This window comes from Engystomops pustulosus, chromosome 9 (assembly GCF_040894005.1).
Source record: "Engystomops pustulosus chromosome 9, aEngPut4.maternal, whole genome shotgun sequence".
Taxonomy (NCBI): domain Eukaryota; kingdom Metazoa; phylum Chordata; class Amphibia; order Anura; family Leptodactylidae; genus Engystomops; species Engystomops pustulosus.
The window spans coordinates 82,124,457-82,135,450 of NC_092419.1; the positions used below are offsets into that span (position 1 = coordinate 82,124,457).

At 40.8% G+C, this 10,994-nt stretch overlaps 1 protein-coding gene across 1 annotated transcript in view; it reads right to left on the reverse strand.

Annotated features, from left to right (window-relative positions):
* The window catches only part of AR (androgen receptor), a 221,469-nt gene that overhangs the window by 9,428 nt on the left and 201,047 nt on the right, over positions 1–10,994 (reverse strand). Inside the window, exons 6-7 of the mRNA XM_072124472.1 lie at positions 4,166–4,296; positions 764–921 (exon numbers count right to left, since the gene is read on the reverse strand). Of these exons, the coding sequence (XP_071980573.1) occupies positions 764–921; positions 4,166–4,296 (289 nt within the window). The remainder of the gene's footprint in view (positions 1–763; positions 922–4,165; positions 4,297–10,994) is intronic.

Consider the following 10,994-nt stretch of genomic DNA (forward strand, 5'->3'; position numbering starts at 1 on the left):
TGGATGTTAAATGACTGATAGCTATGATGAAAACTAGTAAGAGAAATGTTAACATGATACCATATGCCAGAAGTGCCAGTCCATGTCACTTCTGGCATATGGTATTCAGTTAAAATTTTTCTTTCTAGTTCTCACCGTAGCTATCAGTCTGCTAATTTGAGATGGGCTATGTGTTCCTATAATTTTTGTACCGCTCAGGATATCTCTTATCCAAAACATACAAAGTAGATACTGAGGCCACTATGAACTCTCTCCCAGGCCTTCTACAATTGATTGATCCAATTTGGGACCCTGGAAGGGTGTGTGGCAGCAGCCAAGGGACCAGTGCACAATTCACAAGCTTCTAGGGGAGTTGTGTCTCAACTCTCGCACCATTTGGTTAGTGTTTTATTTGGCACTAGAAAAAGGATAGGGGCTGCATATATCTTATGCCCCTTACATCCGCCATCTTTTTTTTTCTCTTTTTCTAAACAAAGAGAGACAAATGAATCACACAGAACTTGGGCTTTGAATGTGATTTGTTTTAGTAGCAGGTTTTATCTGTCCCTTTGATCATTATAGTTGTCACAACAGAAGTATAGGACTTCTGCCAAGCCAAATAAAACATTTCACCACCAACAGGAGGCCTTTGTGTTTGATAGACATAAAAATGTGCATGATACTTCTACCCAGTCTGATTATCTATAAGCTTTTGTTTGATACCTGTGTTAGTAGAATATTATATACTGTAAGTATTTTGGGTTTAAAGGACAAATACTCTCACCGGTTGCACAGAATCCAGGAGTTTGGTGAGCTGGAAAAATCTTCTTGAACTGGATGCTGGGTTGCTTCTCTTGCAGGAGATGACACGATCCAGCTCTTTGATGTAGTTCATCCGAAGCTCATCAAAGCACTTCTGATCCTTCAGACCTTCCACGGGAACTAAGCATGGATGACATACATATTATATTGTACAAAAATCTATATCATTAAGAGTCACATTTTACAATACAAATATAGTAAAATAAGCACAACCCTTTTTCTAAAGAACTTCCAACTCACACTGAAAAATAAAAATGATGATATGTACATGTCACAAGAAAGTGAGTACTTGCAGACATGGTGCATCAGACTCCCGGATCATCTCCTGATGGAAAACAGCGGAGCACTAGTAGTTTACGAGTCCTGGTTCTGCTAATGTTTCTGCCTCTGAAAAGGTTCAGACTGCAGCAGAGTTAGGCTGGGTTCAACTTGTATTAATGGTATATGCTCAGCATATATATACGTTGGGAAAGCTCCTGACGTATAGGCTGAGCGTAACCATTGACATACACTGGCAGACAGAGCCATAGTTGGTGCCTCCGTTTGCTCAGTATCTGTAGTTTCCTGTGTAAAAGACAGGATGGAAAGAAGTAGAAAGTCATGTCTGTCTATCCTCTGGATACGTCGCGCTGCAGGAGGGGAGGGTGGACGACTCAATTGATGTCACTGTCTATCAGTGGGAACACATCTCTAACAACGGCAGCTACCAATCACAAGGAGTGCCACTGTTCACTCCTCTCCCCACAGTCAGCGGAGAGGACGAGTCCCGTGACGTATCCCACTGTATAAGCATACAGTGGGATACACTACATCTGTGCCATATGTTATAAGGACACATGAGGAATCTGCCCGACTTGTCCTTACAAAGTATGGAAAAAAGGTATAAGAAAACCTAGGAAACTCTTGCCATGCTATCCAAAGGACACTATACTTTTCAAAACATAAGGGTTGTCTTATATGCAGGGTGAGGGTTCGCCAAACAAACATCCGCAAAACCTAAGATCAGTGCTGCACCGATCGTGGGTGGTAGCTCTTTGATTGCTGCCAGCAAAGCTGGTGCGCCACCATATTGGGTCAACTCAAAACTCACCTTTTCCTGCTCTCTGGACGCAGGGGACGCCGTCTTCTTTATTGCCGACTGTAAACACTGGCTCTGAAGCTGGCAGACGTGCATGATGACATCATCATCACGTCAGCACCCCTCAGAGCTGTTGCGTACAGTCGTCATTCACACCATGCTTCAGGGAAACGGGTAAAGGTGAGTAAAGTTGTGCTGATGTGGGGGCACTTTGGCTGGGTGGCACACATAAACATTTTAGGTATTGTCGCTTCTCAAAATGCCTGATCTATGAAAAAGTAGCAACAGTTATTCCTGGCATTTAAACCCGTAACAGAAAATAGTGCCCAAATGTCCGAAATGACACTTTTTTGCCATTTTGCAACACAAAACTTTTTTTTCAAAAAGTGATTAAAAGGCTATCCAGTCCTCAAAATGGTAGCAATGACACAATTCCGTACATCGAAGTATGAAAATATTATTAGCGCCAGAATATGGGAAAATGAAGTTTCTTTTTTTGTGTGCAGAAGGTTTTTAAATAATTAAAATTCCCACTTCATTCCTGTGATCAGAAGTTCGGGTCATGAAACCCCTTTAGCGCACAGTGCAATTTTCATTGACTGCACTTACTCGCGGTTTGGAGATGGATGTAGCACAGGTTTGTTGGTCAAGTCCTATCTGTACTGGAGAGTTATGTTAGCAGAGAGCCTGAATTTTTCATACCGCATACTAAGGCTACAGAGCCACTTCGCAAGGCTTCACATGCTATGTTTGGCAAATATAAAGATAGTAATGAAAACTAATAGGATGGCAGGCTTCTGCTTTCCTGAAATTACGATACACATTCCATTTATGTAAATACAAAGCAAACAAATGAAGAAATCCACAGTGCCTGCTGGTGTAATAGTAAGTGTATGTAGATTAAAGCAGTGAGATGAATTGCGAAAAGGACTGCACAAAATAATTAAGGTCAAGTATAATGTAAAAATGCAGGGCCTCAGATCCTTAATGTGGCTAAAAAGAACTAATGAACTCAGTGAGAACACAGTAACCCTTCTGATCATTGTATACATCAATAGCATCTTAGTAAATGACCACTACAAGGGCCTGATGTTCCACACATGCACACTCTTTGTCTCTAAATCTACATTACTGATTGTAAGATGCAATTCTCAGGCTCCTGTCTTAATGTAACATAAATCTTTCCGTTCTTTCACTGCTCATCTGATTTTATGTAACCCGACAAAACAAGTTCTACTTAAAGTGCACTCATTATCCTGCAAAGCAGCCTCTGATGTGATCTGAGCAAACACTCTTATGTTTTTCTCTTTCAGTTAGCTCTGCTATTATTGGTATGATGCCACAGCCCAACATCACATAGGCAGCTAGACAAAGTTGCATCTCTCACTAGGTTTGCCTCTTTTGCAAAAATATTATCCACCACAGGGGGATGGGACTAGAAAATAGCAGTTCTGATGGAGGACATCTTAAAGGGGTTTTCTCACAAAGAAAAGTTAGGGCCTAACTTGCTGATCAGTGGGGGTCTCACCCATCAGACTAATGGAGCAGAACGGTCATGCACGGCTCCATTAGTCTGATGGAGCAACAAAGGGTCCAATGGAGGTACGTGGGACCCCATCGGACCCCTTGTTTTCGTGATCTGTGGGGATCTCATGACGGAGTCGCCCACTGGTCAGCAAGTTAGGCCTTATCCCGTGCCTAACTTTTGTTCATGTGAAAACCCCTTTTAAGTTGTCAGTTAATCCAGCTGTGCACATATTTCTAAAAAGTCTAACAGGGAAGGTAAAGAAACCCGCCTCACCATATAAATAACCATAAAAAGTATAATATATAATCAAGGAGGCTTCTTTGCCATCTCCTTCTCTATGTCAGTGTGACAGGAGCATATGCTAGCATGAGTAATAACTTTGATGTTTGTGTCCCTCTTGTGGAAAGCCTCTGTGGTGACCAAATCCATGTCATTCTCAGAAGGTATCAATGATATCACATGACACCACTAAAGAGAAGGATGCCTTTACTAAAATGGATAATATTGACCAAGCTACAAATATATACACATACACAAGGGAGAGAAGTTACCAGGTTGTCCCAAGTTACATTATTATATAAATGCCAAGACATATTTACTTTATTTATCATTTACATTTTGGTGGGGAATTTAGCCATCATATGAATTTTGTTATAATTTATTAACTTAGTGCAGAGAGAACACTGCGAGCCAAGCTAAGTTGCCAGGTTTCAGTACATTAATCTTCTCTTGAAGTTGACGCTATCTGTTATACTCACTAATGCTGAAGAGGAGAAGGGCCTTCATACAGAGGAACTCCTCAGGTGTGATCTGTAACCAACCAAACTCTTGTGATAGATGGCGCATTCGGACACACTGACTGTACATGCGGGATTTGTGCATGCGATACCTGGAGGGTGACACAAGTAGCTTTGTTATTTGTAAAGTTGCTGGATTCAATTTAATCTGTAGTCACTTCTCGTTACTTAAAGAAAAGTAATAAAAGGTAGAGCAGAATAAGTGATAACAATAATTGGATCTCCTGTGCTCAACAGTTCTATATACTTTCCAAGTCGTACAGTAATAAGAACAAAAAGGCTGACTTCCTGTATGTACCTCTGCATGTCCTTTTATGATTAATTTTTTCCATGAAAGACCATAGGAGGTAAGCCATTACTGCATTGCTTGATGTTACCAGTATTAAATGGAAGTAGTTCCTGTATTTTCTAAATGCAGTGTTACATAATAGGGTAGATGTATTAATGTGTGGGCCTTTAGACCAGAGCAGAGTAGAACTAGACAGGTTTCAGGTTTCTGCTGTGTCATATTAATCTCTGTGTCTGATGCTGGATGATTAATCTGGTTCAGTAGAAGACTGGTGAGTTGTACTTTGCACCTCCTATTAGTTGGTCTAGTTTACTGCACCAAAATATTACATTTTCTAGCACAGACTAAATTTTCTGGTGCCAGACTATGTTCTGTCTGGCCACGCCCCAATATATGAGGACATACACCTTTTCCAGGCAAGTCAGAAAACTGCCTAAATATGGTTTAAAACCTACCATAAATGTGACGCAGAACATTTCAGGTGCAAATTCCTCCAGTTTTTTAAAGGTATACAGATAAATACATCTACCCCAAGGTGAACTCCGGCGGACCTGAGCGACACATGCAGGAAATTGGACGCACAATCTTAGTATCGCGGCAGCTCCGAATCCTCGTCAGACAATGCACCTCGTGGATTGCGACAGGACGGGTAAGTAAATGTGCCCCATTGTATAGAAACCTCTCACAGCATCAGATAAAGCATGGAGAGCACACTCCTGCAATGTACATGCGACCCTAATCTAATCTAATGAAAAAAATCTAGGTTCTGAAATGTTTCAATTCACATCTGAAGAACAATTTTATGTCTTTCTATCTTCCTTATCATGCAGTTCCTGTTTTTATTGCTTGGTATTGTGTCAATGAATGGATTAGAGAAGCTGTAGTATGGCTTACAACACTAAAAAAGTAGCCAAGTGTCTGGAAAATCCTGGACAATCTGTAAAACTTTTGGCTAATGTTGATAAATTATGTAGTTATTATTTTTTACATTTCCAAGTTAGTTGGTAAACATGTTGTCTGTATGAGATTTTTGGAGATGTTGTTCACATGGCTATATCCAGGAAAAGACAGTGGGGGACATTCATCACTAGGTCTGTCATTTTATAGTTGCTTTGATCCTCTAATAAAAAAGTTTGCTGTGTTCTAATGCTCTTCTTGCTGTCTAAATGCTTATTTTCAAAAACACAAGAAGTTGCAACACATCCGCCATGAAGGAAGGGGAGTGACTATGGGACTTTTATGTCATAAATTGCAAGTTAGAAATTTGGCTTTACATGCAACATTACACAAAAGCCCAATGCAATACTTTGGTGCAGCCGGGGACACATTCAAGATGACCGGAGCTCCCTTGGATGTCCCTGAAGTGCATGAACTGTGTGCACCAGATTTTTTTCTGGTGTACTCAGTTAAAGGTGTGTGCACCACAATTATGTCAGACTGGCCGACGTAAATGTGCCGGCTGGCGCGATTATGCAACGGAACGCCATTTCTGTGCACAGGATTTTCTATGAATTGGGATTTTCAGTAAGATTAGTGCATAGTACAAAACAATACTAGTGCAAACACTTCATAAATACATGTGCACTAGTCTACTAGAATTCTGGCATAGACTGCATAATAAATGTGGCACATTATTTTTATAGATGAACCATCCCACCAGTGCATTGGAAGTGTCTATGGGCACTACGGATACTATCGGGAAACTTGGTAGACATGATGTCTGATGCCTCAGAAGTAAAACAAAACATTTTTACACACCAAAAGAAATGTGGATCAACTTGTAAGAAAAGGATCTAATAAAATCTGGCCTGGGGTTATTTAGAGAGCCCTATACATTGATTCGGGAACCTCCGTAGAAGTTCATGGGCTTCACATTTTATTCATTTGTTGGTAACAGACTTTTCTCATTTAAGAATTTTCCTTGGCTTTCAAGATTAGCAAAAAGAAACAATAATTACAGCTTTTAGTGAAATTCCCTCACACCTTCAAAGGTCAAAAAAAAATCCCCCCTCCCCTGTATTAAAAATCTAAGAGAATCTGATCAAAGTATAAACCTCCGCAGAGATGCCAAAATGAAGTCATATAACACCGTCGCCAGCACAGCCACTAAACCCTCTGTATGATCCGTGTTCCTGTTGGAAGCATTGACAACCCCAGCTGAAGGCAATCTTACAGCCTGTGTACTGTAAATACTGAGAATCTGCAAATGCTTCTTCGTTTGCCTGTTGTGTATAATAATGCTGCACCAATGGGAATTAATAATTTATTATTTCCTGCAGCATCTGGAACGGCTGCTATCATGAAATACCGTATTGTCTTCTGTTGGCTGAAGGAAGTAATGGATGTAGCGGGATGTACATATGAGGAAACCAGGTTTTAGCTGCTTAGTTTAAGTACCATGACTGATAAAATAAAGTAAATACAGTTCCACAAGGGAATCATTACTTATCAATCCCTTAATAAAATTAAGTGTTTATTGTAAGCACAGTCCTTTTTACTCTTTGCCCAAGATAAATATAATGAACATAGTGAAATAGGTGCAAAACTATTCTGGGCACCGGATCATAAAAACATTCCCTAGCGCTGGGAAAAGGTACAAAGAAAGACAATCATAGTCTGATGTGAAATGATTACATTTACATAGACTTAAAGGGGTTGGTACACTTTAAGGACATTCCCACAAATAATTGATATTGTTTGCATAATGAAAAGGTATACAATTTCCCTTATCAATTCTTCAGTTTTCTAGATCTCTGCTTCCTGCCATGGAACAAGAAGCTTCATTGTATACTTCCTGTGGATAGACACCAGACCATTATATCACATAGGGGCTTATTTACTAAGGGTTCCGCGTCTGCACACGATCGGATTTTGGAGCAATGGCGCCAGTTTTCATGCGACAGAAAACGGGGGGCGGGCTGTTGGACGATCCAAAGGATTCGGAGAAACAGCGGGATTTTACTTAAAAATGTTGTCGCAAGCCATGCACTTACATACACCAGTTGGAAGATGGTGAATTCCGGCGGACCGGGTAAGTAAATGTGCCCCATAGTGTAATCAGAGCTTTGTGATACTAAGAAGCCATACACCTGTATGACATCACGTGACCATGGAGCGGTGTTAATCTACAGGAAGTAAACAATAAAGCTTCCTGTTGCATGACAGCAAGAAGACAGCAAGCAGAGATATAGAAAACCATAAAGAATTGATACAGAAAGTAAATTGGAAAATGTAAAAATGTTTCATTAAACAAAAACAATTTCATTGTTAGCTGTAATGTGATTAAAGTGTACAAACCCGTAAAGCTTAATGGAGAGCAGTAAAATGCAGTCTATGTGTCTTCATCAGGCCAATAAAGTAAAAGCTGCTAAAACCCAGTGGTCTTATCTCTCCAGTTGGACAACCCAACCATCGCTAGATGCCCCTTCAATGCAGTGTTAGATAAGTTCTTGCCTCCGACTGTAAGCTCTTGTTTCCAAATGACTGTGTTTTTTTTAAAGTAATGTCTTATTTTATTTGTATATGTCCCCCATCATTTGTAAAGCGCTACAGAATATAACTTATTCTTATTTTGGACTAGATAAGCTCTGTCAGTTACTTAGGGACTGTTTTCAATTTTAATCGGGGCCTCTAAGGATTCACATGTTACCGTGGAAAACTGACCCACAAAAAATAAAAATTCACAAATAAGTAAAAACATAAAATAAAGTACTGGCTAAGCAAGTAAAAAAAACAATTTTTAAAAAAAATGTTTTGTTTCTTTCCTCTGTTACTTGCTGGTTAAATGCTGCACCTGCCACTTCAAGCATAAGGGTGAGGCTGGGGCAGCATTTGGGCTGAAAAAGAAGGGGGGGGTCCTGGCTCCCGTTAGACTGATGGTTCCTGGTACTTCGGATGTGGTAATAAAGTCATGTTCATCACTGGGTTATGAAGATTGCCCTCTGAAGGGACAATCTATTTCACTCCAACTTCTGTCTCATCAGGGCTTTTCTGCCGAAGCAGTAAAACCATTAAAGGGAACCTGCCACCAGCAATGTCATTTTTAGCTGGTGACAGGTTTTCTAAAAGTCTATGCTATGTAGATTATAAAATGCCCTTGTCAGTCTGAACACTGCCACTTCTTTGTAAAATTTTATTTTACTTATCCTAGCTCCCTGCCAGCAGCATAAGTTGAGTCCCAGGGTGGGAGGGGGCGGCTGCAGCAGCCTGTGCACTTGTGTCTCAGTCTCCTCTACACTCATCCGGCTGGTGGTGCGGAGTAGAGGAAGAATGCATGAGAAGACTGAGACACTGGCTGCAAGTAATGTGAAATAAAGCTTTATAAAGTACTGAAATTATTCAGAATGCTCACAAAGGCTTTTTTTAAATCAGAATGGCACAGGCCATCCAAACCTGTCACCAGCTAAAAATTACATTCCTGATGACAGGTCCGCTTTAAACACAAAGAGCGCCAGGCACTGCACATGAAGCAGCCATCTTCTTAGTATAAGCGATGGCAGATCATGGTGCACAGTCAGCAGCAACCTACATGCCCTTCACCCCAGTAGGTTTAATGTCCCCTATAAAGTGTTTTCAGCAGATTTGGAGGCTCAAAAAAAACTCCTGATGGACTCCTCTAAATGTCCTGAACAAAAATGTAATGTAAAGCTGTTCTATGTAAGCAGCTGAAGACAGATATTGCCTTTGTACGGGGGGGGATGTACAATTCAGAGAGACGACTTGTCTTTTTTGGGCTTGTTTTTTTGGCAAGCACACTGTGAATGAAAGTGCCAGATTTGCCAACTTTCTGTGTCTGCTCTTGTAAAAATGTACTGATTAACAGTATTTTTAGTGGCAGCGGGCAGACTTTGTCCCTAGGTCCCATCCTCGTGTGAAAGTACAACATAAATCACAGCTACTGCTAAACATAACACCACAAGAAATGAATATCTCTTAAAAACAGCTTAAAAAAATAACAAAATGAGAGATGACATTATTATTGTCACACTACACTAACTAGCCATATATAATGTACCAAATGACCCACCACCAGAGTCCTTAAAGGAAATCTACCACATGGATGCAGTGCTTCTCAACCAAGCGCACCTACCCGCAGGCATGTGTCTCCTGAAACAGGGTCCATTCTTCTATTTGCTTCTAAAAGCTTAGTTTTTAAGAAAAACATTTTTTAAAATTTGGAAATTAGCCTCTGGTGCTCCTGTCTACGTCACAGGAGCCACTTCTGGCCCTCCATTTGGTGCTTATGTCTGTCTCCTCCCCAGCCAGAGAGCCGGTGACATCAGCCGACACTGAAGAAGTAGCCAGTAGGGGCTGCTGTGACATCGACAAAAGCTCCTGAGGATCAATTGCATAAATTAGAAGCAAAAAAAAGATCGAATCCTGTTTCAGGAGGCACAATCCAGTATGTAAGCGTGCTTGATTTAGAATCACTTTATCAAAAGTGTCTGAGAGCAGAACTTATCTAGTTGCCCATGGCAACCAATTAGAGCTCAGCTTTCATATTCCCGCAGTGGTTTAAAAAATTGAAGCTGAGTTCTGATTGGTTTCCATAGGAAACTAGAACAGTTTTACTTCAGACACTTCTAACAAATCTCCCCCACTGCATCTATGTGGCAGATTTCCTTTAACTTTATTACCTCATCTGTGTAATATGGATGTGAGCGAGTGGGTAATGTACCTACCATGTTTTGTGTATGTCATTCTTCATATATATGAATAATCATATAAAGCTGTATGTGTGTATGTATGTCCGCCAGAGGAATCTGCACCGTCTGCACCATCTGCTCTCTGTGACTCAGTGAACGTCATTGACTTGGTTTTGAGCCAAAATTTTCACCCAGCGCTTTCCAAAATCCACTTATTACCCACCATATACTGGAGCCATTGTCTGCTGCTGCTGTGGCAGTTAGAAGCTGAGCCGTGATTGGTTGCTATTCTGCCACAGGTCATTAATATGAGCTCTGAGCTTTGATTGGTTACTATAGGCAATGGGTATAAGATGCTTATGTGTGAGGTAGGATGGATAAAGACCTAAAAACAGGCAGGGAGTGTGAGTGACAGAGAGACAGACAGGGAGTGTGAGCGACATAGAGACGGACAGGAAGTGTGAGTGATACAGAGACAGACAGGGAGAGTGAGTGACATAGAGACGGACAGACAATGTGAGTGATAGAGAGACAGACAGGTAGTGTGAGTGACAGAGAGACGGACAGACAATGTGAGTGATAGAGAGACAGACAGGGAGTGTGAGTGACAGAGAGACGGACAGACAATGTGAGTGATAGAGAGACAGGGAGTGTAAGTGACAGAGAGATGGACAGGGAGTGTGAGTGATAGAGAGACAGACAGGGAGTGCGAGTGACAGACCGACAGGAAGAGTGAGTAAGAGACAGGCAGGGATAGTGAGTGAGTGACAGACAGGGAGAGATAAATATATAGATAGATATATATTATTTTTTTGTTAATCAATTCAATTTTGTTACAGCTTTAAGCAGTTATTTA